Genomic DNA, 26,357 nt, shown 5'->3' on the forward strand with positions numbered 1-26,357 from the left:
CGCAGATTGTTGTGACCGCGGGGAGTAACCAAAAATCGGCACGGCCGCGGGACTACGGTACAACTACGGTGTGTAGTCCTAGTAGCGGCCGCGGCATGATAAGCCAAATCATCCCCTACGCGGATGATAGATGACGTTTCCTCCCGGGGCGTGTAACGGCGTATCACGTGACTTCGCCATCGCTGGGAAAGGGAAGCTGGATGGGTAGGGAAAGAATTGCCGTGTCGTTTCGGAAAAAAAGGTCAAATGATTTGGAGTGTCGGGTTATCAGGACAGTTGTTCCGGCCCACCACGGCTCAATCACACGTTTGGATGCGAAGAATTTATTCTCTTTTTTGCTTTCTTTCTTTAGTACACCGATAGAGAGAGAGAGAGAGAGGGAGAGATATGAGAAAGGCAATAGACTCTCACACACGCACACATTTCGTCAGTTTTTCGTGTATATTTTCTCTAGTATTGGTATTCGTTCCCGTCAATGAATGTGTCGTTTTGCCTGTCCGGTTTGTTCTTCTATTCTTCCTTGAGGGGATCCACCTCCACGGGAAGAACAATCAGACACGCGCCAACGCAACAGCTGACTGACCTCTTCTTACATATTTGTTTGTTTGTTTCAATTCATATATGCCCGCAAAACCTGCCCTCGTTTCCTTTGCTTAGTTAAGGGGGGGGGGGGGGGAAAGGAGAGTGGGGACAATAATACATCCGTTTTGCTTATGCGTTTGCTTTCGCCTCCGGTCCGCCGGTAATATCAAATGTACCCCAATAACTATACAAGTACAATGTCGAATATATGATACAATCAACGTGCGATAAACAACCGATGTGTAATGCAAGGATGGCGGGAGATGAGCGAACGAACGATACAGGTAACAACAATGTTGGTGGTGGTGCGCACACTGTGCTTATGTCCGCAAGTTTCCGGATGCCGATGCGATCGGGGGGAAAAAAGCGGAAAAACGGAAAACATTTCAAACGATCGCAGAAAGGTTTTGCGTGTGTTTTTTTATAGTTAATTTCAACATTATCTCCTTCTTCCTATTTTTTCCCCTCAGCGATCTGCTACTGCTAGTTTAACTGAACAAAAAGAACAACCCTGCAACGTATCTGCCTGCAAAGCCTTTTGTTTTCGTTGCCGTAGCTGTACTGGATTGGATGTAACCTTTCTGCTAATCATAACGTTCGTATGTAAGGGGATTTTCCGTTCGTCGTCTGTCGCTCATAAAACTCACCCAACGCTCCAAGTATCTCCTGTGCTATTTTTAGTGCCTTTCGTGCCCATTACACAACCGTTCATATCTAATGTAGATAGTTAGAGGGTGTAGTTACTAGAAGCATAAGCGCTCTCCGCCCCACAACACGCCACTTACTTCTGATTGCAGGGGTTTTGGTTAAGGGTGAGGTGCGGTGAGACTTGAGGCCCCGTCCACCAGTACGGGGAAACCTGGGAAGCTATCCCACTAACGACAACACTTTGATTCGTTGACTCCTGCCTCTTATACAAGCGCAATGAAGACAGGTGTAATGATCTGGTGACAACTGGCTAAATCTCGTACTCGCTGCCTCTGAAGAATTGGGCTGTGGACTTTCCGTGCATTTTCTTTTTGCTTTTTTTTGTTTCGGTTGGTTTTATACACAATGAGTTATCACAGAAATTGTGGATCAAACAGAGCGAGCGAGAGAAGGAGCGCGAGAGAGCGTGAGTGTGATGCTAACGATCGTCGTTGTGTTCGGTCCGTTAGTGTAGGGACTTGTTGTTCGGTGAGGCGGCCAAACTGCCCAGGCTGAGCGCACCGCCACCGCCGTCCTGCTTAAAGTCGAGACTGCTGTACTTGGTGGGCGATGGCGAGAGCGCACTGCTGATGGGGAAGCTGGCCGCGATCGCGGAGATCCGCTCGTAATCGAACCGCATCAGTATGTTCTCGCAGCTCTTGATGTGCGAGTGCGCGTCGGGATCGTGGTGGGCGGTTGCGCTGCGCAGCGTGCCCGCCTGGTAGCGGCCAATCTGCATCGAGCTGGTGGGCGACAGGGGGACCGGTTGGTTCGGATGGTACGGGGGTGAGTTCTCGGCCGAGCGGGTCGTCCGCCCGGACGCTACCGGGGTGGCCGGCTTGAGCGACTCCAGGTAGGCTTTGGTAATGATCGGCGACGATGGCGACTTGTCGAACCGCGAGGGCGACGAGGGATGAGGGCCGAGGGCGAGCGTGTACCGATCGTGCGAGGTGCTCTTGAGCGTGGTCGGCCGCGCGTTCGTCGGTTCCGGGGGCAGCTTGCGGGAGGGCGACACGAGCCGGGGCGTTATCGGCGGCGAGTGGCTGTAGTACGAGGCGTACGTGTACGTTTTGGGCGATTCGCGCTCGACCGACTGGTTGTCGGACGAGTAGTCGCTGCTGTGGTCTTTGCGCGCGCGATTGTTGCTGCCGGAGACGCTCTTGCCGTCCGGGTCGCGCTCCTTGTCCTTGCGCCGGCGGGGCGAGTACTCTTTGCGCTTGCGCGGCCGGCTCGGTCGATTGCAGGACGTTGGGCGGCAGGAGCGCGCCTCGTGGTGAGTGGTCGAGTAGTCGTGCACCATGACGAGCGGTGGCTCGGTGCCGAGCGGGCCGGACGAGCGGCGCTGTGTTGGGCTGAGCGGGGGCGCCGGGTGCTGAGCGTCGAACTGTTTGAGCGATTTCTCCAGATTGTCGATCGTGTCGTTGATCCGGTCCGACTGTATGTCCGACTCGTAGTCGCAGTAGTTGTCGATCGTTTTGATCGAGTTCTCGATCGACGACAGCGTCGCGAGCATGTTCGCGTTCGAGCGCTTCAGATAGTCGATCGTCTTGATCGTGGTGATGTAGTCGTCGCCCAGCTTGATCTTCCCGTCCTCGATGCCCCGGATCAGCTCGTCCGTTTTGCAGGTGCGCACCTCGTCCGGCAGCTGGATCGTGCGCAGCATCTGCTCCTGCACCTGCCGCACGATCGCCGTCTCGTCCAGGGACGAGAGGCTCTCGCTGCGGATCGATTCACACGACCGGCTAAGCATCCGCTCGGTGCAGCCGTTTTCGGGCCGCAGCAGCTCGTCCAGCTCGTGGCGGCTTTTGCGCTTCTCTGCCGTGCTTTCGGCCGCCGCCTTGAAGCGGGCCAGCTGCTCGTCCGTCTTCTTGATCAGCTCCTCCGTTTTGAGGCTGATCGTGGGGGCGGGATCGGTGGCGCTGTGGTCGGCCGCGCTGCCCGGCTTGAAGCGCGTCGGGGATTTGCGGGCCAGTGCGAGGCGCGAAATTTGCTCCTCCGATTTCTTCAACACCTCCTCCGTTTTGCTCGAAGCCACCGTGGCGGACAGTGTGGTGGTGGAGGCGGTAGTGCTGGCTAGCATCGCTGGCGGGGTGCTTTCTCCCAGCTTCATGTCGATCAGCGACAGGCGCTTCTCCAGCTTGTCGATCATCTTTTTGTCGTGGGTGCGAAAGCGCGCCAACTGTTCCTCGGTTTTCTTGATCAATTCCTCCGTTTTCGACGATACGGCCCTCGTATCGATCGCATTAAAGCTTAGGTTCAGTGGTGCCGTCGGCGAGACGGGATCTACAGGGTCCGGTTCCTTCACGACCGCCGGTAGCGGTGGTGGTGGCACGATCGCGGCCGGCATCGACTCAACAATTGCGCCCTTGGCCGGTTCCGTCGTCACTTTCTCCTCTTCCGGCGTTATGATCTCGCGGAAGTTGTCCTTCCGCACGTAGTACGTCGGTTCGGGCGGTGCAAACCGTGCCAGCTGCTCCTCGGTACGCTGGATGAGCAGATCCGTCTTGGATTTGATGTCCTCGCCGGCGAACATCGGTACGTCGGTCTCCCCCTGAGTACTGGGAACGGTGGGCTCACACTCAAACTTTAGCCGGAAGGGCGAGTGCAGCGGTTTGTCCGGTTCCGCTCGCTCCAACAGCTCGTCCACCACGCTGTGCGTGAGCTTCAGGTCGGGCGAGTGCTGGCCGTGCTGCAAACTCGGCAGCTGCTCGATCGTGCGGATCAGCATCTCCGTCTCGTCCTGCTTGATCAGCTGATCCGTCCGCTGCTCGTCCTGGTCGCGCGTTTTGCGCACTATTCGGCCCAGGATGAGCGAGTTCTCCTTGATGATCTCCAGCATTTTGTCGCTCTTCAGTGGATTGCTGTCGATCGCTACGAGACCCTCCGAGGCGGACCGTTTCGTGATGTCCTCCGGCGGCAGATCCTCCCCCTTGATCGGGTCGTCCATGGAGAAGGATTTCTCCTTCAGGAACTTGACCCGGTTGGCCAGATAGCGCTCGATGTCTTCCGGGCTTTCGCCGGGCGCCGCTTCGCTCTGCGGCGTCGGTGTGCAGAGCGCATCGGCAATCTGGTACTTGGGCTGCTGTTTCGGCTGGGACGATTCGCGCTCGACGACCGCCGCCAGATCGACGCTGGGCGGCAGGAGCGGACTGTCGTGCTGCAGCGTGCTCTTGATCGGCAGCTCCAGCACAAAGGACGACGACATGGACGAGCGGTTCGAGACGTTGGTGAAGCTGTAGTTGTCCAGCTTGGAGGTAGCGTCGCTCCGATCCAGCACACTCTCCGCGGTGGTGACGAGCGATTCGCTCACCCGCCGCTCCTTGAGTACGTGCAGGTCGAGCTTGCTGGGCCGCTCGGCCGCATTGATCCGCTCGAACAGCTCGTTCGTGACGCCCTCGTCGCTGACCTTGAACGCGGCCGGTTCGGACTCGACCCGAGCGACCTCCACCATCGGGGTGGGGCTTTTCGTCACGTCCACGGTAACGGTATTGTCGGTCGGTATGTTGGCCAGATAGTCGGAGTAGTCCATCAGCGAGGAGGGCGTCTTGAGCGGGCTGATGGTGGACATGCTGACGTACTTGGTGATGTCGGGAATGGGCGACAGCTGGCTCGTGCTGGTGATCGCCACCGAGAGCGAATGATCTTCCGGTTCGGGTTGGATCGGTCGGCTAGCAGGGGACAGCTTGTCTGGCGCTGTTCGCTGTGGCGGTTCCACCACCACGTCCGACAGAGGACTTACCAGCTCACCCACCAGCTGTGGATCGACCTCGGACGCCCGGCTAAGCTCGGCCTCCTCGTCCTCACCGTACGACGACGGTTCCTCCTTGATGTCGGTCAGCTCACTGTCGCTCGGCACGATCACCACCAGCCGCTCCTCGTCAGGCACTTCCCGGATGATGGACTCGGGCGTGATGCGCCGCTTCATCGGCGAAGCCTCCAGGGAGGACGCACTCAGCGGCTGATTGTCGTCGTCGCACAGGGACGTGCTGGTGCTGGACTCACCGTCCGACTCCTCGCTGTAGGAGGAGGATTCGCTGCGCCGCTTGAGCGCACCGCCGGTTCGCGCACTGGACGAAGCGTCGCCCCCGCTGCTCCCCGTTTCCGACAGGTTGCTGATGGCGGAAGAGGCACTCGCCGACTTCTTCAGCTTGGGCGAACTGTCCGGCTTGGAGCATTCGTCCGGCGGCTTTTTTGTGGCCGCGTCTTTCGGGAGATCCTTCCACTTGAGACTGTTGCGGCGCTGCTTCGTCTCGTCCATATCCTTCCAGTGGAGCGTCTCGACCGGTTTCGGCGACCGGGACGGGCCGGTGGACTGTTTGCCGGCCTGTTTGGAGGAGGATTTCGAGCCGGAGCGCACGGGCGGCACTGCACCTTGGGGCGGTCCGAGCCGCTTGCCTTTGGCACTGAGCAGCGCGTTCTTGCCGACGAGCAGCTGGTTCACCTGCAGCGTCCCAGCGTTCGGCGAGGGGTTGGCCGGCTGGCGGGCGACGGCCGCCGTAAGGATGATATGTGCCTGCCGCTGCCGTTCGCGCAACTTGTCGTACTGCTTCTTCAGCAGGGAGATGTCCAGGTTCATCTTTTCCTTGCCCTCGGCGCGGGCAAAGTTGGGCGGGATGCCGAGCGAGGCCCGCCGACCGGACCGCAAACCCCAGGCCGTTGCCGTTACCGCCAGCCGGGAGTCTTCGTCCGATTCGCCCTCGTCGTCGGAGTAGAAAATCCTGGGAAATGGTGGATAAAGTGAGTGTTAGTAACGCCCCCAATCTGGCGATCTGTTGGGGAGTGCAAACTTACTTCAAGTTGGAAGTGTCCTTCAGCTGGGTAATACTGTTGAGGTGTTTATCCCGCAGCCTCTGCAGGTCCGCTATTGGTCCAATGTCAACGACCCGCTGTATCAGTGCGTTCGAGTCGACCAGACTGCCGTTGACAAGCTCGGACGAGAGGGCACCCATCTTGCAGTAGAAATCGTCCGCCGTTTTGGTGGCGAGGATTTTGCTGCAAAAGGAAAGACTCGATTGTCAAGCAGCCTAGCCAGAGCCTTCAATGCACCATCACACTACCTTTCCAGTATGCCCCAGATCGCGAGGGCCGTGCGCAGCAGCACATCGCTACCCTCGATCAGTATCAGATCCCAGACGCGCAGCACCAGCGGTATCGGCAGGCAGGTGCAGAACAGCGTCAGAAACCATTGCATCGTGAACACATTGGTCAGTGGTGGCTCGAACGCTCCCTCCGGTCCCTGCAGCTTCTGGAGGTGGCGGGCCAGCTTGGGCAGCCGCGTCCCGAGCAGATCGCGAAACACGGCCATGTCGGCCTGCAGCCCACCGAGCGAACCGCAGAAGTAGCCCGCCGGCAGCAGACCCTCGATCAGCAGTATCATCACCTTGATCGAGTCCGATTCGCTCTTGTCCATCACCTGCAGGATCAGTGCGCCGAGCATGTTAAAGCCCTGGCAGTAGCCCACCTCCGGGTTGAAGCGCGAGTAGCCGAGCAGGACGCGCTTCAGCTTGCCCTGGTTGATCGTGCCGGACGGGCCGGAGCAAAGGCTCGACCCGGTCCGGTGCAGGTCCTTCACGATCTGTATGCCCAGCTCCTCGTCGTCCTCGTCCGACTGCTCGCTGAGACACCTGGCCGACTCTTCCTCCCAGTTGAGCGAGCGCGTCTTTAGGTACCGGTCGGCTAGCGCCATCCAGAGCTGTTTCGGGATGGGAGAAAAATTGAAGATCAATTGATTGCACGTAAGCACCGCCCAACAAGCAATGCGACCCCGGTACCTTTCGCCGAAATTCCGAGGGCATGCCGCCCGGCAGCCGGGCCACCATCTTCATCGCGTGCAGCCATTGGTTAAAGTCGGACTGCGTGTCCGGGACGCCCATCTTTTTGCTGATGTTGTAGTCGGAGCTCGAGGCCGACGGTGGGGGCGGCGGGGGAGGTGGTGGTGGTGATAAAGCATTGAATCGCATCTCTTCCGATTCTGCAAACGAAACGAAAGGGAGTGTTTTGGAGCTTGGAACAGGACAAAATAGTGAACTTCTGGGTGCACTAGTGTCAGATTTGGGTTAGTAACTGAAGCGAATTGAACGAACGAAACGAACGAACTGAGTAGGAAATATTAAAATGCGTGCAATAAACAAACTTTTGGCTACAGGGAAAAACTTCTAATAAATGGAAAAACTTTTTTTCCTACAAAACAAAAAAACTGAAATAAATCTGAGATGTAAAAGTGATATCATTACCACGAGGGCACTGTGAGGGCACAGGTGAGAAATGAAGAATCACAATCATCACTAGAAATTGCTCGCACGAAACAACATTCCCATTCCTGAATGAAGCCAAACTTTTTCTCCAAGATCTTTCGGTCGTAAGCTCTCTCTGGTCAGGAGACTTAGCCAATCGGGCTGAATAAAAACTAGCAATTTAACCACTCAACAAGCATAAGCACCTAATCTTTCACCTGTCTGACACGGCCGGTTTATCTCAGCGTTACTGCGAGCCGTTAGGGAAATTAGAGTTGGGCGAAGATTACTTCTTCGCCGCTGATGGAAAGTAGTTCAGAGATGTGGTGAGAAAGTTGTTCATCACATTTAGGCTGCATCGTAAGTCGCTGGAAGTATGTTTACCGAGCCGCTTTAATCCGCCTCGATAATCCGTACCTAGCGGATTGAGCTGTAAGCGAGTCAGCAATGATAACAACTCAAACCAAAGCACACACACACACACACACACAAAAAGATGCTAACTGCACTGCAGATATTAACTAGCGCCGATAAACAATCTCTTCCCTCCCTCAATCTTTGCGAAAATCCGCCCAAGAAACCAGCTGGTGGACTAGTGGCTAGGTGGAGGAGAGTAAAAAAAGTGCGAAACAAGTCACACGATTGCTTCGCGATGGATGATAATCGAGCTCGTTTGTCGGAAATCCGGAACGGAATCTGATGTCGGCACAATGGAGAAGGAGGCGAAAGTAAACAAACACAGGCACACGCAGACACATTCTACAAAGCCACGGGGAACAAACCGTTTCTGGGAAAAGAAAGCAAGAACAACGGGGAGTGGAAAGTGGCGCCGTTTTTCGCGACTTTTGCCTTGAACCACCTGTTGTTTGGTGACTCTTGGTGGCTAACTGGTGGTCGGCTCGAACGGACGGACGGACTCGAGATTGTGCGCGGGCTGGGTGCGTTTTTATGTGCGAATGATGAGGAAATAAAATTTTGCCTTCCAAGTGCAAAAATCAACGAACGCGGGGACTGCGCCCAAGGACCGACCAAGGAAGCAAAAGCCAACGGTGCAAATTGAGATTAATGCTGCGCCAGGGAGGGTAGCGAGGGAAAGAGAAGCGGCCCGTTGGAAGCTTCCGAGGGAAGGACAAATTCATTAGAAAGTCGTTCGAGGGCATTGCGGAATGGAAAAGCATTAAAAATAGCGCTATCATGGTTCGCCGCTTCTAAACGAGGGAAACGGGGGGCCATGGCCTGTCAACGCTGGACGCCAGACGGCTTAGGGCGCGACGTGCGATTAACATGCTGTACGTGCTTCCTGATGATTTTATTTTAAAACGATGGATTACACGTTTTATTAAGCTTGCTATTTAGTTTGATTCTATTTTCGAGCGCCCCTCGAAGCTTTCGTGCACGGCTGTGGCATTAGGATGCAGCGATTGAATTGCCACCAAACGGAGGATAGGAAAAGCTTCCGTTTTTTTTTCCTCTTCTTTCTTTTAGCGCCCGTCTACCATCAACCATCCCCAATAACCGGGTCCTTGAATGACTAATCTCGTATTTCTCCTCGCACGCTTGCCAGGGAAATATTCATTTCCATCCGATTAAGTATTCATTTTCGGCTTCCCCCGTTTTGTTGGGCGTTGGGTGAACCTGTCAATAATGGTGAAGGACGAAAATAGACGTCGTTTCCCCGATACTGTGGCACCGTATGCGAAGGGCCCATTTTCGGCTGTATGGTGAAAGTGTTAAAGATAACGGCAACTGACACGCTGGAAAACTTGTGAGACAGAGAGAGAGAGAGCGGGATAGCAAGCAGAAAATATTGATACCGACGTCACCATCGTCAACCTATCAACAAAGGCTCGAGCTGATAAAAAGCTGGCCCCAGCAGAAGGCAAAGAAGCAGGGAGCGTGTGCCCAACGGAAAAGCGCCCTCTCACAAGACGGCAAGCAGGTGGCAAAGTGAAACGGAAGCAACTAGTTCATTTGTTGCACGTTTTGCCGCTTTTCGTAGGCTTTTTTTTTTGAATGCCCTTGCAGCCGACGATGAGCCTCCTGTGGGCAGTGCCAAAAGGGTGCACAATGCGAAAAAGGGGCCAACGCAAAAGAGAAACCGTGTCTGCACGAGCCTGTGTGTGAAGTGCACCAGGGGTAGGGCTACTTTTCCGCATCACCGCCGCAGACACTGTCCGGTCAAGGTGGGGTGGCGGTGGATACGTTTTTTTTCGTTTGTGTTTGTTTGTTTCTGCTTTGTTCACAGGCGCGACCCTACCGCGCTTATCCATCTACATGTTTTCTAATTTAGTCGGCTCTCAAGTCTCATAAACAGCACAAAAGCAGCGGAAAGTAAGTATGGCTGGTGTTGATGTTGTTGTTGTAGCTTGTTTTGCTGCTGCTGTTTGAACAGCATACAGCAGCAAACAATACACTCGCTCGTGTTGTACTTGAACTCGGAGCAGCCTGCATGAGCTACCGGGTGAGCTTTTTATGGTTCGCATTGCGTGAACAAAAGCATGCTGTTGTTTGGTTGCATGGACTTTTCCGCTTCCGTCGCTGGAAAATTGTTGGATGGTTTTGGACAACGCACAACAAGTCCTGCTGAGTGGGGTGCGGTTTTGAGGTGGCTAGTGTCAGTGAGTAACATTGAAAACTTTTCACAATTACTATTATTAGCTTTGATGTGCGCTTACTTTCATATACAGTTCGAACAGAATACTTTTCAAAATTAATGGCTTAAAGTACGAGTTAGACAGACGAGACACTTCAAATCGAGATTTTGGACTTACTTGTCAGAGTACTTTGTTGATACATTTAAAAAAAATCTTTTGATAGAACTGACTTAAGCGTAAACCATTAAGAGGCGAAACGATATACTGAAATATCAAAGTCTCTCTTTATCTATCAAACGGATAAAAAGGATCGATTAAAAAGATCGATAGAGCTTCCTCCTGATTTGGATGATCTCCTGTTACGATACGTTAAAGTGTAGTCCCCGCTAGTAGCGTTTCCAGTGCTCGCAGCATCCCTCAAAGGTAGCGGAGGGAGTGAGAGAAAGGATACACACTCCGCTCATCGTCTTTCCTCTCGTATGATACAGGGTTTTCCAAGTCACTTTCGAATGTAACCATTGTTATTCACCGCATGCAAAATGTTGCTCCACATCGATATGGCATTTCATTTCCATCACAATATTTTTTAATTTCTACAGCATGATTTTCAACACGACTCAAGCTGGATTGAGTTTGACAGTTCTTTGTTATGTGTGTTGAAACTGAAATTCTTATTTTGAAACAAATAAACCATTTGACAGCTGTTCAAAAACATATTGGATGCGGTAAATAACAATGTTTATATTCGAAACTGACTTGGAAAATCCTGTAAGCGTCTAATAAGAAAATAAACTATTGTATTCCATTGCAAAGGCACACATTTGATGATGACATGCGATTCGCAGATGACGACACGCGATTCGAAGCAAAAGACGCACGGAATTCAACTGTAACGCTGGAGAAAGGGTGTAATGCCAATTCAATTCCTTTTAAACAAAATGGAGCTGGAGTTAATGTAGTTAGCCCTGCTTTTGTCAGAGTTGGGCATTGGTCGTAATTTTATGGATGCATGAAAATGCAGCCGAAACTCCTGCAAACAGTATCGATTTTGTTCGTAATTTGTAAGAAGAGATTCATTGCAATGAACGACAATAAATTTAAATTGTTGATTCAATGGGGTATAGAGGAAATGGTATGTACTACGATACTGATATGTAAAGAATCTTGTAGGACCTTTTTTTAATTGTACAAAAAGCTCTAAAATATTTATATGATAAGCTTAGAAAAAAGTGTTGCATATTTCAGAATTACGTTACTTAGCGACAGGTGATTCAACCTGTTGGGAAATCAGAAATTCTGAACATATGATGTGTATTGCTAAGGAAGCATTATGTTGAAATAAACGAAACTTAATTATAAAGGGGTAAAAGATACAGTATGAAAAGAAATTAGCTAAGAAAAACTATGAATTCGAACGAAGCTAAATAAGTTATCAAGCAAACCTTACTTTACCGGGAATCTACGTCAATCGGGATAACGATGTGATGTGTCTATTTCTATCTTCTATTATCATCATTATTTATTATTCACTCCAAAATCACAATGTCTAACACGCTCAACCGTAATACTGTCCATGACAAACTATCTAGCGGAACAATTAATGCTACCAAGCGTGTTAACGCGTGAAAGCTGTGCAACCGGTGTATCTGTGTGGAAGCCCTTTGTCACACATGTCACACACCCGACGGCACCGATTTGAATAAATTAATTTAGCACGATCGCTCCCAATTGCTCGTACCCGGTGGTGAAATTTATGTATCGTACCAATTCACGATCGATTATGGGGAGTGATAAAAATGCGATTCAACTAAAAAAATAAATAAAAAAAAGCAAAAAGAACGTACATGCTCTCTCTCTCTCTCTCTCTCTCAAACAATGTAACCGTTCAAATCGCTTATGAATCAATGAACACGACTTCCGCCCTCGGCGTGTCCTTCGGCGGTTCCGGCACGCCGCTCCATTCAACAACATCCTGCCGCCCACCGATCTCCCTCGGCGTCCGTCACCGTGCTATTGATTCATAAAAAAACTAAACTCATGCAATAAAACCACCCCCAGAAGCGCCTGGGTAGGTGGATGAAGAAGGCAAGCAGAACCGGGAAGCACTAAAGTAGTAACAAGCAAACCGGAGTGTGTGTGCGAAGGGGCCAACGGTGAAGGGCGCAGCCTTCGGACACCAGAGCGAACACGGTGGGTGGACAGCGTTCGGGGCCTCTGTATCGTTTGGAATGTACCTTGATAGCAGCTGACGATCGGGCCAGTGCTGGCGGCGGTCGGGGTAGTTGTCGCCGGAGCCGCACTGCTGCCGACCGCTGAGGAAGCCCCCGTACCGCCGACGGTAAGGTTCTTAATCGAGCTGAAGAGAAAACTCATGTCAAGAGGCTAGCCCGAACCGGGCTGGGGCAAGCTGCGGCGGAAGACCTCGGTACGGGGCGCGTGGCACTCGGTGGCACTGGCGGTACGGGTGGTCGCTGACGGTGACGGTGCGGCTCCGTTCGGCTGTTGCGTGGGTATGGCAATTGGTCCTTAGCTGCGGAGCACCATCATAAATCATGGCGCTCGTAAATTCCATGCTACACCATCGGGCGGCAGGGAGCGGTGGAATTTGCACTACACTCTCAGTAACACACACGCGAGACACAGCACATACGCACGTACCACGCACAATCGTCTAGGGTCAGTCCTTGATTTTGTGGCTGGTCGTGCTGATGACGACGACCACGACGACGACGACGACGACGACGACGCTCTCCGCTGCTAGGCCACTAGAAATTTGACCGAACGTGCCCGGTAGCTAAGGTTGGTATTAAAAGCAAAGTGGTTAATGAACGACGGTCAGTCAAGACGCCGGTGCCGCCTATCATTCGGCCTAGTGACGCTTTATCAGGAGCAAAGTTTGGAGCTTGCACGGAGACCGGCACCGGCAGGATCGATTCCTGTCGCCGTAAAAACCACATCAAGCATAAATGCAAGCAGCAGGAGGAGCCCCATCTTGCCGGATGGGACGAAGATGATGACGATGATGATGAGCTGGATGACGATCGAACGCTTGACTGTGATGGGTTTGATATGGAGTTACGGCTATGGGATTGATGTGTGTGGATTCGGTGAAGCGGTAATTTAATTTTCGTTTATGATCCATCGATTGACGCAATACCGAGTGCTTTTGAGCTAGGAGTCTCCCTCGTTTCACCGGAAAAAAACTGGATTGTAATGTACGTTTATAAATGAATTACAGAAAACCATATACATTCCGAGATTGAGAAAATTTTAATCAAGCTCCTCTTAGTGCGCAAGTGGTAAGCGTGCAAAAAAGTATTGTTTTTCGATGATATCTCACAAAACACCCATCAACATATAAATATGGTTAGTTCCCAAACGAGTTTGGTTGTTGTTCGTCTCAGGCCAATCTAATCATGAATACATCGTAAAAATTTGCGAGGAGCAAAATGTACGATAATTATGAGATCTGTTTTGTTTCTAAATTGGTGTAAATAGGTATTGAAGGAATTGAATATTCTTTTTGCTGGTAAATATAACGTTATATTGCGATAAAAAATTGTGCAATTTAATAAAGAACAGGGCTGAGTTTAGATATCTGCCTGAAATAATCATGATCCCCACCAGTTAGCTATTCCGCCAGCTACGAAAAACCTTGTTGATGAACGTCACTAAAGTGCCACATCACTTAGAAATTATTAGTATTAGATGATTTATAACTCTAGCACATTCTTCCATTCAGAAAACCAATAGCTTGCTTTCATATTTAATACCTGTGTGCATGTGTCTGACGACTAATGGTGACTGGTTAATTTGATTTTCATACAATATTACAGCCATTGTCTCAGCTTGGAGCAGGAAGATTCTTAAATGATGTAGTTAATTAGGAACCTATCGATTATGTTTTAAAGATGTAGTCTTTTCAGAATCTCAGTTTTGGTCTCTGTCAAAAAAAAAAAAAACTTGATCACTAAATTGACCTTAAGATGTTATTGGTTTTAATTTGTTCGTTGAAAGAATTCAGTTAAAAAAACAAGCTGAAATATTTTCCAGAAACTGTAAAACGAAGGCGAACGTTTAAAGGTATGATATAAAGCTCTCTCTCTCCCTTATCACTCTTTCTCGTTCACAGTAGCTCACTCGTCTGAATTAAAAATAATCAAAATTGGCTATTCTCAGAAGGACCATCCACACGGTCCCACCACACAGCGAACTAAAACCTTTCAGCGAGAGATTTTTGTTAGCTTAAAACATTAAGCAGCGGGTGGCTTTTGACCCTACGAAGGTTGAAATTGTGGGACAACTTCAAAAGGCGTCCTACAACACTCGTGCGAAACCTATTCACTAATGAATACCTTGTTAGTATGGGCGTTGATGATGTCAAAATCACTTGGAGGCTATTTTACTCGGTCCAGTACAATACACTGGGTACGAGTGGTTGGTTTATCTCGTTTGCGCAAGGTTTCAATGTACAAGAAAGTCTCAAAACAATGCCTGTAGGGTTGTCCACGAATCTAGGTTTGTCTTTTCGATGGTGGGATGGTATGGTATGGGTCTAGCAAAGCATTCTCAACCGGGATAGAATACCGGAATGGTTGTCATACTTCAGGGCTAGCCTGTCTTGCCTAATCCAACTTCTTGGTAGAAAACACTTAAAGGCAAATTAAAGTAAACCCTAGAGTCATTGAAATTACAATTTAACTTAATGATCTAAATATTCAGGAGCGTTCAATTGAAAACTCATTGCTTATCTCCTGACTGTACAATCAATTCAAGCATCTATTACGGTGCAAAGACGCCTTTTTCCCAAGTCTTTGTCCTTTTTCCGTCGAAAGTATGATAGAAACACACGCGCACAATCCATCACAAAAGACTCCGTGGCCTTTGCATACACGATCAAAGCAAACAAGCGAAGGTTACTTTCACCTTTTCACAATATTACGTTTCACAAATCATGCCCCTCGCTCTCCCCTTTCCGCATTGTACCTCCCTTTCCATCGGTGAACTTTGTTAGCCAGCTTGCCAGTTCTAGTGCTTCCTTCATCATATCATCTTCGTCCACGTGCTGTGCCATTGTAAAATTTCAACTTATTCCACCACAAAAACGGAACCACACACAACAAACGCACACAAAAACACAACAGCCTGGAAACGGATCGTTTGCTTGTTATTTGAGTAGGTTAGTGTTTGGATTTGTGTTGCTGTTTTTTTTTCTCCATATATTGTTAGACGTCACCGAACCTAAAACCACAATGCAGCGGCATCAGGTAGACTCTACTCGTTGCTCTGTTTCCCTTGCACTCCTGCTGACAAGGCGTGCCATTTACATGCCAACGACCGAAAGATGATGAACCGCAACAACAACGACGAGGAGGAGGACGTGGACGGGGCCAGTGAAACTGTATGTTGGCCAGTTGGTATTACCACCGGTCTGCAAAAGACATCCTTTCCGGTGGTGGTTACTGTGTAGGCTGGTTCACTCTAGTGTAGTTAGGTCGTTATTTTCCTTATCATAGTTACGCCATCCGGTGCGCGTCGCATTTACGCCCACTTCGCCGTTGGACGCTCGAGTCGGGGCGACGGCGCGAAGGGCAATTTTGATCATGATGGAAAACATAATTTCTCTCCCAGGACACATTCCGTGCCGGCTGGGCAAGGTTTGGCTGGAACTTCGTTTCTTTTCTTCTCTGTAATCGAACCGCAGAAAAACATGGTACAAGACGAGAGACACGAGCTAGCGCCTCCATTTCCTACGCATCCGTACGTTCGATGTAAAATTCCAAAACCCACACGATTGATGACGTCGGAGCGACTCGCTTGGCATGCTCATGCTCTACCATATGCTCTGGTTTGGTCCGTTATTTGCTTCCTACTGCAGGTGGCGTGTACGTGCCCGCCTAACAATCTGTTAATGGCAACTAGGGCGGGGATAAGCTCAGCTTTCGTTGGAATACAGCAGCAAAAAATTGGGAAGAAAATCACACATTCGTTTGTAAGTGAGGTAAAAACACAGCACGATAAGAGGTGAGAGTACAAACCGCACGAAGATGGTAGGAAAATGGCTGACTGCTGGAACACAATGCTTTTTAAAGGATGCTTTGAAAGGGCATTCGGCTTTCAATTGATTCGACGAATACACTTGCGTGTGTCAAAAACATTGATTTGATACCATGGCAACGGGCCCACACATGGGTGTAATTAGTAGATGTGTGTGTTGGCTGGGAATGTTGGTTTCAAAGAACTGTGCATTAATTTCCTTTTGTTGCGCTTTTAATAAATTCCAATTGCATGAGCCGGTTTGTTCATATGATGGAAGGGAACGCCTTCCGCGAAAGAATAAAAAATTTCTTCAGTTGTTTGTTTTACAATGTGATGACTGATTGTATGGGAATTGTTAAAAAAAAGGTATTTATAAAACTTTTGGTACAAATATATTGGGCATAAAACGACACGTAAAAGTGCGTGTGCAGAATTCTGATATAATAATAAAATAAGCTATGAAATGACTTCACAAAGGCTGGAAAAAAGGATACACCTTCCAGAGGAACTGTATATAACATTCTAATAAAGTTTATTTAGGTATACTCACGTATTAATTTAAATTAAATTTGGCTGCCGATTAGTTAATGATTTACTAGATTAAATTTATTCAATATTTTTGTACAGTAAAAAGCCGATATATTGAAAACTGGGGATATGGAATGACAAATTGCCTCGGATATCTTGCAAATATTTGCCTTAGAATCGGCTGGAGAGCGGGGTACAGATCGATAAACTGCCAACCGTAGAAGAAGCTATAGGATGTTAGCAAATTTCTAGAGTTGAAATGGAGACGCTCGGTCAATTGTTCTCGCACAAGCCGTTTTTACCGTTTTTATAGCGTTTTATTTAATTGCGAAGAATACAAAAAGAGAATATTTCAAATCAAGTAATGCGACAATTTATCGAAAGGTTATAGTTTAATTTGTTCAATTAATACGTAATTGATTGATTCAAATCATTTTTCAACAAATTTATTTGATTGTTATCATATGTGTGATGATATTAGACAAGCATTTTAAAAAATATTTATCAGAAGATGTAAGATGTTTAATTGAACCATCTAAAAAAAGAATACTTTTATTTTTAATGTCCTTTCAATATTCTAAGCGCTGCTCATAATGATCTCATCCATATCACATCAAACACGTGACCAATTGAACGTAGATAATCCGGTGTCATTTCACCAGTTTTTGTTGAATTTCCTCCACTCTCTCTCTGTGCGCTTATGCGCTAGCTCGCGTGCCGTCGTGGATCAATAGTTTGTCTTCGATTAACGAAGGTTTTTTTCCCTAATCAGATTGCGATTGTTGAACCAGTGCATGCCAACCATTAGACGCACCGGGGGTCAAACAAAAACTCAAAGCATAGATATCGGAGGCAAGATAGAATACAAAATTAATGTACTTGGAAGTTTATCGCGCATGTTGTTTATATTACCCGTCCTCCCCGTGGCTTATAGGCTGAAAGAAATCAACAACATTAAGGGAGAAGGGAAAGGTCAGACCGGGTCAGGTCGGGTGAAGTATTTTCATGTGGATGAATATTTAACGTGTGGAAAGGTCACATTCGTGAGCAAGTAAGTCCGTGCTTGAGAGCGGCCGGGTTTAACGGTAACATTTCCCCGCTGACGCGCGCTGGTCGGGGTGGAAAATCAACAGCTTCATCCAAGTGGAAAGGTGGCGAAACGCGTGGGCGGTTAAACTGTCGTTCCATTACGCGTTGATCGGAGAATGAGTCCGTCCGAAGAAGAAGACAAAAAGGGAAGGCAGACGGTAATTAAACATCCTCTGAGGCGACAGCCGCATCGAGCAAACGTTTTTATCGAGAATTGCGTTGCTCAGCCGGTACGTTTGTCAGGTAGTACCATAGCATACCGTTTCGAGGAAAGCTTCTGGCCGGTGGAGACGGGCGAGCTATGCGAGTCTATGTTAATGTCAATACCACAGCACTAGGTGTAACAGCACTTAGAGAAATAATCCCCGAACAGAGACGGTACAACAGAAAACACAACCCATTAGCAATAGCCTACGCTTTCTATTCGATGCATTTCAGTGCCTCGCATACCGAGCAAGGCAATTCGTGCCCGTGTTCGGATTTTCCGGTTCCGGGTAGATTTGCCCCATACTTCTATTCGAATTCTATTTCGGTGCGAGAACACACACACACAAACACTGTGTGCTCTCGCGATCTGTAATCGATGCGGTGAATTCAATTAAAAACGATACCACACTCATACAGGTGCAAACCGGAGGCAGTACGATGATTGCGTCTGTGCGGCAATCCGTTGCACAGGTCGGTGTAGTCTGTGGGGGGGAGGGGGTGGCACATTCAGCGGAAGCGAAAGAGAACTGAGGATCGTGGTGCCACGGGTGCCAAATGGAAACTAGGGCGAATGATAGCAGAAAGGATATTGGCACTGGAAATTAGAATTCAATGAAGGTGGTGACTGCAGCAATGTGCAATCGTGCAACCTGTGTTGGCGGGCGTGTTGGAAAGTTGTACGGAATCGGCCCTTTCAATCAGTTACGGTTGAATTTGTTTGTATGTTTTGTATGGAGAAAATTTTACGGATCGAGTTCGTGGAAATGGAACTGTTATTAAATTAATTGTCCGTATAATACCAATCAGCTAATGAAACGGGGTTTGAAGTATTACAAAAGTGACAATGCATTATGTTTTGTTAAAACCAACAAAGGAAGAAATTCGTATTCAATCGTCTGTAGGAACTAAGCAATCAGAAATATTCAGAGAAGATCAATGTTTAGGTATGTTATTCGGTAGGGAGCCCAATCCACAAAGACTTTTCTAATGTGCCAGTTTCCTTAGCTATAAATTGATCTTTACATCCAAACATAATGCTGCTTATTTAGATGAGATGGGATACACATAGATTTTTGATAATGCTTTAGCCTTACTTTTTCTCTCAACCGTTTCTTTACCACATCAATTTCAATGTATGGAGCGTAGTATTTGGGATGAGAATTTCGTGCAATAATCGGGCACTTCTTCTATTTAGCGTAACGACCTACACGGACATGCCGGCCTATGCCTTTCGAGACGTGTTCGTTCAAACGCAGCCGGATTGCTACGTCAGTCCTTTCTGCGTGGGGACGGTACACATTAGGCTTGAACCTATTACTCGCATAAGACATACGAGTCGACAACTGTACTATGGGATCTCCCCTATGCGCTATATTGCCCCTATATCGCTCCTACCCCGATACTATACCCTGCTAAATGTGAGTAATTGTTTCCAACAACTGCCTGTCTCATTTTAGTTGGTGCTGCTCCGGCTACACCAAAGGCATTAAATATCGATTTTCCAGCAGTTATTAAGTTCAGATTTTCCACTCAATTATTGCGCACTTTGTTAAAATTACGCACGCACTGTGCAAAATGTGATTTTCAAAACCAAATTTAAACTGTAAATATTGACTGAAATACTAGCAAACATAGTTCACCTCTCACGATGAGGTAACATAAATGCTGACTTATTGTAAAGAAATGCCTATTTTAATCAACTGTTCAAAGAAAGTGCTTCGATCCCATTTCATTGTACATCCCATGAACCCTTATTGAGTCTGTCAACATTTTTTTGTTTATCATTATCGTTTGGCAGCAGATGAAAGTTTTCAATTTGTTTTGATGAAGTAAAGATGGATTTAAGATAGTTTCTACCTCACATCTAACTCCCTTATAACGTTGCGAATGAACCAACCCTGAGTGCTAAAATATCGAAAATATATCTTAAAATATACAACAGCTTCGTTTAATTTTTTTGATATCGTATTGTCTACTATGCACACACTGATCAGATGGAAAAAAAACCCTAAGAATCCATCAATTATATCAGTGAAACGTTAAAAGAGCGTTCGCAATAATGAATTTATAGGATTAATCATACAATAAGCACTGAATCACCAATAACGTATCAATCAGTTCTGAAATATTTAGTGTACTTTTTCAAAGCGTGCTATCTACTGTACCACTTTCGGCATGTATCTTCTATTAGCACTCAATATCTAACGTGATCCTGTCGGTTCATCAAAAGTGTGATGCGCAACACGCTTCATACGAATTCAATGTACCTATCGTACCAGTACACCATTCTCATGTATCACGGGAAGTACGATATGAACACCGAACAGCTCGACAAAGCCGGGCCAATGCAGGGATCCTGGTCTGGAGCGGGGTATAGTGCACCAGAGACACGTTCTCAATTTTCCACCGATGGCAAAACATTCTATCACTGCCGGTCAATAAAGCGAAGGTGCCACGCTTTACCAGCCGATCGGAAAGTTAGGCACAGATCAGACAAGGGTCAGCAAACATTATAATAGAATAAGAGAGAAAGAGAGGGCGAGAGAGAGAGATAAAGAGAGAGAGAGAGAGAAAGAGAGAGAGAGAGAGAGAGAGAGAGAGAGAGAGAGAGAAAGGAACCAAAAAAACACTAACCGCCCGTCACTCGTAGGCCCCATGGCACACAAAACCACTGCAACGGGCAGCTGCAGTTGGCACGTTTGGTTTTTATCGCTCGGTGTGCGCTTTGACGCTTCCGTTTTGGAAAGCGTGGAGCGGTGGAGAGGGAAATAATTGCAACTGGCGGGACGAGAGTTTGTTCCGCGTACCGTCGCCCGACCCCGTGGTGGACAATCCGGTGAAACATCTGGGTCATCGTTTCGAGCGCCAATGGTAGACAATGAGGCAGACACACGGTATGCCATGTTGTCTATGCTGCTGCTGCTGCTGCTGGCGGATACGAAGCCTGTTTCGCCGTTCCGGGGTAGAGAGTATCGATTTTTTCTCCCTAGTGATGCCGCATTCTAGGCTCTCCGTCTCGAGGATTTTGGCTTTTCCGAGTGGTGGTGATCTCTCAAGATGCGGCAGAACAGACCCGAGCTAGCAAACCCCGGGAAGGGGGTCCATTTTTCACAGTCGTTTACAGGACAGATAACTGCCGACGGGCATGCAATTTACTCAAGCCTCAAGGCCATTGTTGTCCAACGGAGGCTTGGCCTGCAACGAATTGTGTGGTATCAGCGGTTGGAAAAGTGAGCAACTGTTATTAATTGTGTGGTGCTGCACGATTACCCCTTTCATTTAACGCCATCGTTATGTGCTTGATAAGAAAGGCACAGGTGGATCAAACGCTTTTCCCCGAAAGATGGAAAGTAATGAGCTGTTGGAGGTGCTCGGAGAGATTGTGTTACAATCTTTGCTATGTAACAGTACACCCAATTTACGAACGTGGAAGATACGTATTGAGGGGACGCATAAATCCTGCTTCCGAAACCAGGAAGAGATGAGGTAAGAACATATGGGGTTTCAATCCAATCATCTTGATGCATAAGAGGTTTTTTAATTCACCGATTAATATTAATTATAAAGTCTCAAATAAATATCATTTATATTCATATTTCAGTTCGTTTTGTATAACCATAGATCAATATTTTCAGTTTCCCACTACCACCAAACAATGAGTACATTGGGTCCGTATGAAAAACGTTGCTATAGGTTAGTAATAATGATCTTGATTTTGTATCGTTTTAATATTATTTTTTTCTAACTTCTAAGCTTCTTTAGAAGTTAGAAACAATACAAACATTGACTTGAGGGTAATAATAATACAACCGAGTATGACCGGTATAAGGCACAATAGCAAGGGGAAGATAGTTATATTGTTTGTAGATAATTGTTAGCACAATAAGGTTCAGCATTACGGCTTACAAAAAAAAAATTACTTGAAGGTCCTTAATAATACTGATTACAATATGATGTATCAACTAATAAAGGTTTTGTAAAATTCCATAAACAGTCACACTAGTAAACAGCGATAACATTACCGCATTTACCCAAAGCGCTTGAAACACAGATAGGGAAACCATAAATAGTACTGATTGTACCGAAAAAGTACCCTACCATCGCTGGCATCGTAGGCTCGAGCGGACCAAATGAACGAAACATGAGTTGGCAAACGAATCGAAATGTGTGTGCATGAGTGAAAATGTGCGGTGGGTAGCAAAGTACGTGCGTCTGTGCCAATGAGTACAAACCAAAAAATACTACTACCATTCATAATCGTTGCCCGTGTGTCCGATTTCGCCCACGTTTACGTATTAACTGCGCCGTTTTTCAGCTGCCCGTGTCCAGGAGTTCGGCAATTCGCAGGCACAATGGTGCCCCCAAAAGCGACCACCACCACCACTACCGATAGAGGCGGGCCGGAGGCGTGAGAGCGATTTATCACCCTGACAAACGACGTAGATGACGAAGGGCCGATGATGATGATGAGTCTTGATGATGAACTTATTTCTGGATGAAGATGAATGCTCGCTGCACGCGACGCGACTGTGCAACAAATCCGGAAACCCCGTACTTTCGCCGTACTTTGCCGCTCACGACGAAAGCGGACTTGGAACGCACTACACTTCTACGATGGTAGCGGTGGTGTGTGGTTAGCGCACGGTAACATCATAACTGCAAAGCAGAACGGCACCTTCTACTGCTGGCAGGATGCTGCATAACGCTCACCGCGTTGTTTCGTTGCACAGGAAACACACTCTCTCCAAGCACACCGCACGCTTTTGCATCGACATCCGATTGCCAGTGCGTTTATCATGGAATCAAAGCAAGCGGAGGTGGCTCCATTTGCTTCCTTCCTTCAGTGTCGCTCCTTCTCTCTCACACACGCACAAACTTTAACTTACAACTGTGCACCACCGCCCCAAGCTTTTGTATTACTTCCGCTGCACTCAAAAGCAAAAGAATGCCACTGTACCCAAAAAAACAAAAAAAGCCGCACTGCACAAACTGGACGGAGATGTGTGTCGTCGCTTTTCCTTAACGTTTTTCACTGCGATGTCAACCCATCTTGCGGTATGATTCACTGCTCACTTACATCGGCTCACTGGTACCACTGCACTGTACGGCTCCTCTGTGTTGGTTGTGCTTCCTCCCCCACTCATCACTGTGGCGAATGGGTCATCGCAACAAAGGCGATTTTCGATTCGATTTTAAGCTGCAAACGGCTCTACCTCCGGCACCACAGAAGCACACAGGAAAGCAGCGTTCACAATTACGTACACACAAGTTCTAATTAGCAACAGACAGTAAGTATTCCTTAGCAGTAAGCTGCACCAACACGCACGGCTCAGGCAATGGAAAGCGTTTCGATCAACTTCGAAATAATTTTGACAACACAGCGCCGTTTAAGAATGTTTTCGTGTTTTCTCACCCTCGTTTTTCTTGAACGGTGGCAAAGAGAGGGAGAGAGACACACTCAGTCGAGAGAGAGAGCGAGAGAGACACCGCCAAAGAGCGAAAGTGTTCTGTTTATCACTAACACACGCGCAAACACACACAAACACACAGGAGGCGCTGATGTTCTGTATCTTGATAGGTAGCGTACTTCTACGCGATGGCTGGAAAGTGACCACGTTGCCTGCCGATGGAGACGCCCCGTCGTTGGTTTGTGGTGGAGTATTCTCGGTGAGGCACCACTCTCAAGCCCACCCATGCGGAGTGGGACCCTCTCCCAGTTCGGCTTCCTCACGGGGAGTTTTAAAGGATTAGCGGGGTTTCTTTTTTCCTTCCTTCCCTTGCCTTCAAAGGAACTGGATAGTGCTGCTGGAGGTTTTCCATTCGTTCTTCCCAAAGAATTTTGTACAATTCATTGGTAGTAGCTGTGGTTGGCAGTTTGAGTACGACTGCACGTCACCTCACGGTATCTGCAATCTGCGGCGCGTACGATCGATAAACCTTCTTCTCGCTGTTTAAATTAAGGCTCCACTTGAACACTTCCCGGTGAGGGGACTGCACTAATTGTTAGTAAGTAAGAACACACAGCTTTAGCGCTTTATTTCACTCTCAATTCCACCTGCTCCGAATGACGCTGCAGGAAAACTCACGATATGTGTTTGAGTGTGTGTGTGTGTGCGCTAGTTATGTAGCGTATAATTGAACGAATTGTTTCCCTTTTTCTTCCAGCTTTACAAGCACACAAAGAGGGATTGCCGCCGTGTCGCACTCCACCTGTAACGTTTAGAGCACTTCGATCTGCTTCGATGTGATTACGTGCTGCCTTCCCAATTCCTTCAGAAACGGGAACTCCTTTTCTGTCCGTAAGAGGGGAGGGGGAGGCGAGATATGGTCAGCGAACGACCACCGTTTCTTTTTGCGTAAGCTCCACTACGCTCGATGCATCTGCGCGACCAACAAAAACGACACTGACTGGGAATGCTGGCTATGAGGTGAGGTCGTGAAAATTCGTTTGCCCTTTTGCCGAGTGTGTGTGCGTGTGTTGATTTTTTTTCTCACGCACCATGAGGGACGATGTTCTCACTGACAGCACTGCGAGCCCGCACATAGAACCAATGCTTCGCATGCTGCTCGCTATCATATGGTACCCGTTCGGGTCGGTTGAAGTTGCTCAGGAGAGTGGTTCGGCATTTTCACCATCGCTTTCGGAATGCATGTGGCAGGCTCATGCGCACTTCTGCCTCTTGGTGGGAATGTAATGTTTGTATGGGAATTGATAAGACTCTCTCCCCGACACTTGGAGTAGTTACGGTATCGTGATAAGTTGTGGGGTTGTTTTTTTCTTCTATTCTCGTCTGCTTGTGTGGTTGTGAGCCCAATCTGACAGCTTGTCATATGATTGCCGTATTGTATCCATCATGGTGGGGAGGACAAAGCGGGACCTCGTAAATCGTTTGCTGGCCTTGTTTCGCCTGCAGAGCGTGGAAAATGTGTCACGAAGCGAACGCAAATAGTGTACGGTTCGTCCTGCGAAACGGAAGGCGGAGAAAATGAAGCATTGAATCGGTTTCACAGGGTGTCGCGTGAAAGATGCATGTGAGAAGTAATTTTGGAGTAGAAAAATAATTATTGAAAATAAAATTTAAAAAATTACAACCTACAAATGTTTTGAACGGTGTTTTTTTGCATTTACAATCAGCTTAAGTTTTAGATGATTGATTTAAAAAAGTAATTATTTAACTTAAAAAGCTTTCAATTATGACTTAAATTGAATTAATATTGCTAAAAACTAGACGGACTCATTACAATGCTGTTCGTCCCTTTAATACATTCACAGGAAACGGTCTAATACATAATACAAAATAAGCGAGCATAGATGAAAAAAGTTTTACGTTTTTTTTAATTGCTCTTTCCCACTTTGAAAGATAGGCAAGTTTCACGAAATTTCCAAACGACCGTTCGCGTACATTCGAACTGCTTGGTAGTCTCAATTCAAACTTTCCCCCCTGATATCTATCGACACCGCCAGGATGCCGTTGCTATGCAGCAGCGGCCCACTTGTTATTGTTTTATCAAACCTCAGTAAACAGTGTGCCGTTGGACGGATACGAAGCAGTAGCAAAATCTAAACAAAACGCGCCACGCGCCCGCAGCCTATAAAAAAGCCGTGCACGGTCAGTGTTGCAGTTCAGTTAATTATCAAATTTCCATACAGTGCAGTGAGTTTGCTGTGGGCAGCTGGTGTTGAATGTGGTGGGAAATGGATAGCGAAAACCAGAAGATTAGCGAGCAAGCGCTCAATACGGCTGATATCTACAAGGGACTGTCCCTGCCGAAGCGTATCGATAGTCCCTGTAAGTGGTTGGGACGGTGTGTGATTGTGCAAGTTACTCAAAACTGTGTGTCTTTATCCACATTTCGTTTACAGATCAATTCTCTGGCTACGGTTCGCAGCAGGAGGGGCGCAATCCCATCTATCGCACCTCGAACGCTGACTACGGGTACTATCCACCGTGTCCCCATACCGTGCCGCATAAGTAAGCATCGAGCAAGCGTGTGGCGAGTTTATGAACATCTTTAGAGGCATGTTTTTAATTTTTCTTTTCCATAGATATTTTCCCAAGTCGCACAAATTCACCGGCCATCTATATCAGTGCGGTATGTTCCGCAACTACTCGCTCAATACTGCCGTGGATCGTCCGTATTGTAAGTTCAACGAATAGTGCGGGGAAGCGTTTGCACCAGCACTAGAGGACTTTTGCTTATATCTTCCCCTTTTGATACCATCTACTACTTATCAACTGAGTTCAGAGTGCAACAAACATGTGAACCTAGCATCAGTAACTTTCACTTCAATCGATTGCATCGAATATTAACCTATACGCTTCGTGAACTTTGTATTAATGTGTTCTTAACTGAAAGGAATTTGCACGTTAATAAAACATTCACCTCTCTATCAAAA

The 26,357-nt window shown here is 47.8% G+C and overlaps 2 protein-coding genes across 4 annotated transcripts; one reads left to right on the forward strand and one right to left on the reverse strand.

Moving 5' to 3' along the window:
• Positions 1-279: 279 nt before the first annotated feature.
• LOC121589387 lies at positions 280-24,371 on the reverse strand. Of its 3 annotated transcripts, none has more exons than XM_041908284.1 (6): positions 24,170-24,371; positions 12,331-12,890; positions 7,041-7,240; positions 6,327-6,961; positions 6,061-6,261; positions 280-5,987 (listed from the first exon to the last, which is right to left on the reverse strand). In XM_041908284.1, the coding sequence occupies exons 2-6, from the start codon at positions 12,467-12,469 to the stop codon at positions 1,736-1,738; spliced, it is 5,427 nt and encodes a 1,808-aa protein (XP_041764218.1). In that variant the 5' UTR covers positions 12,470-12,890; positions 24,170-24,371; the 3' UTR covers positions 280-1,735. The 3 variants fall into 3 exon arrangements, with proteins under 3 accessions (XP_041764218.1, XP_041764217.1, XP_041764219.1); XM_041908283.1 differs by having other exon boundaries at positions 22,208-24,371; XM_041908285.1 differs by lacking the exon at positions 12,331-12,890 and having other exon boundaries at positions 22,208-24,371.
• A 1,114-nt stretch (positions 24,372-25,485) lies between these two features.
• Positions 25,486-26,357, forward strand: LOC121589418 (UPF0691 protein C9orf116 homolog). Its single transcript, XM_041908342.1, has 3 exons — positions 25,486-25,749; positions 25,824-25,932; positions 26,007-26,357. Exons 1-3 carry the CDS (start codon positions 25,644-25,646, stop codon positions 26,116-26,118), a joined length of 327 nt encoding a protein of 108 aa, XP_041764276.1. The 5' UTR covers positions 25,486-25,643; the 3' UTR covers positions 26,119-26,357.

The sequence above is a fragment of the Anopheles merus genome, chromosome 2R (assembly GCF_017562075.2).
Source record: "Anopheles merus strain MAF chromosome 2R, AmerM5.1, whole genome shotgun sequence".
In the NCBI taxonomy this organism is placed as follows: domain Eukaryota; kingdom Metazoa; phylum Arthropoda; class Insecta; order Diptera; family Culicidae; genus Anopheles; species Anopheles merus.

Bases quoted from the DNA above. Each gene is read 5' to 3' on its own strand.
- LOC121589387 (XM_041908284.1), bottom strand. From the start codon at position 12,469: ATGAGTTTTCTCTTCAGCTCGATTAAGAACCTTACCGTCGGCGGTACG. The intron at 7,241-12,330 runs GTACATTCCAAA...TTTCGTTTGCAG, and splicing joins GATCGTCAGCTGCTATCAAG to AATCGGAAGAGATGCGATTC. The intron at 6,962-7,040 runs GTACCGGGGTCG...ATCCCGAAACAG, and splicing joins CCTCGGAATTTCGGCGAAAG to CTCTGGATGGCGCTAGCCGA.
- LOC121589418 (XM_041908342.1), top strand. From the start codon at position 25,644: ATGTGGTGGGAAATGGATAGCGAAAACCAGAAGATTAGCGAGCAAGCG. The intron at 25,750-25,823 runs GTAAGTGGTTGG...TTTCGTTTACAG, and splicing joins GAAGCGTATCGATAGTCCCT to ATCAATTCTCTGGCTACGGT. The intron at 25,933-26,006 runs GTAAGCATCGAG...TCTTTTCCATAG, and splicing joins CCCCATACCGTGCCGCATAA to ATATTTTCCCAAGTCGCACA.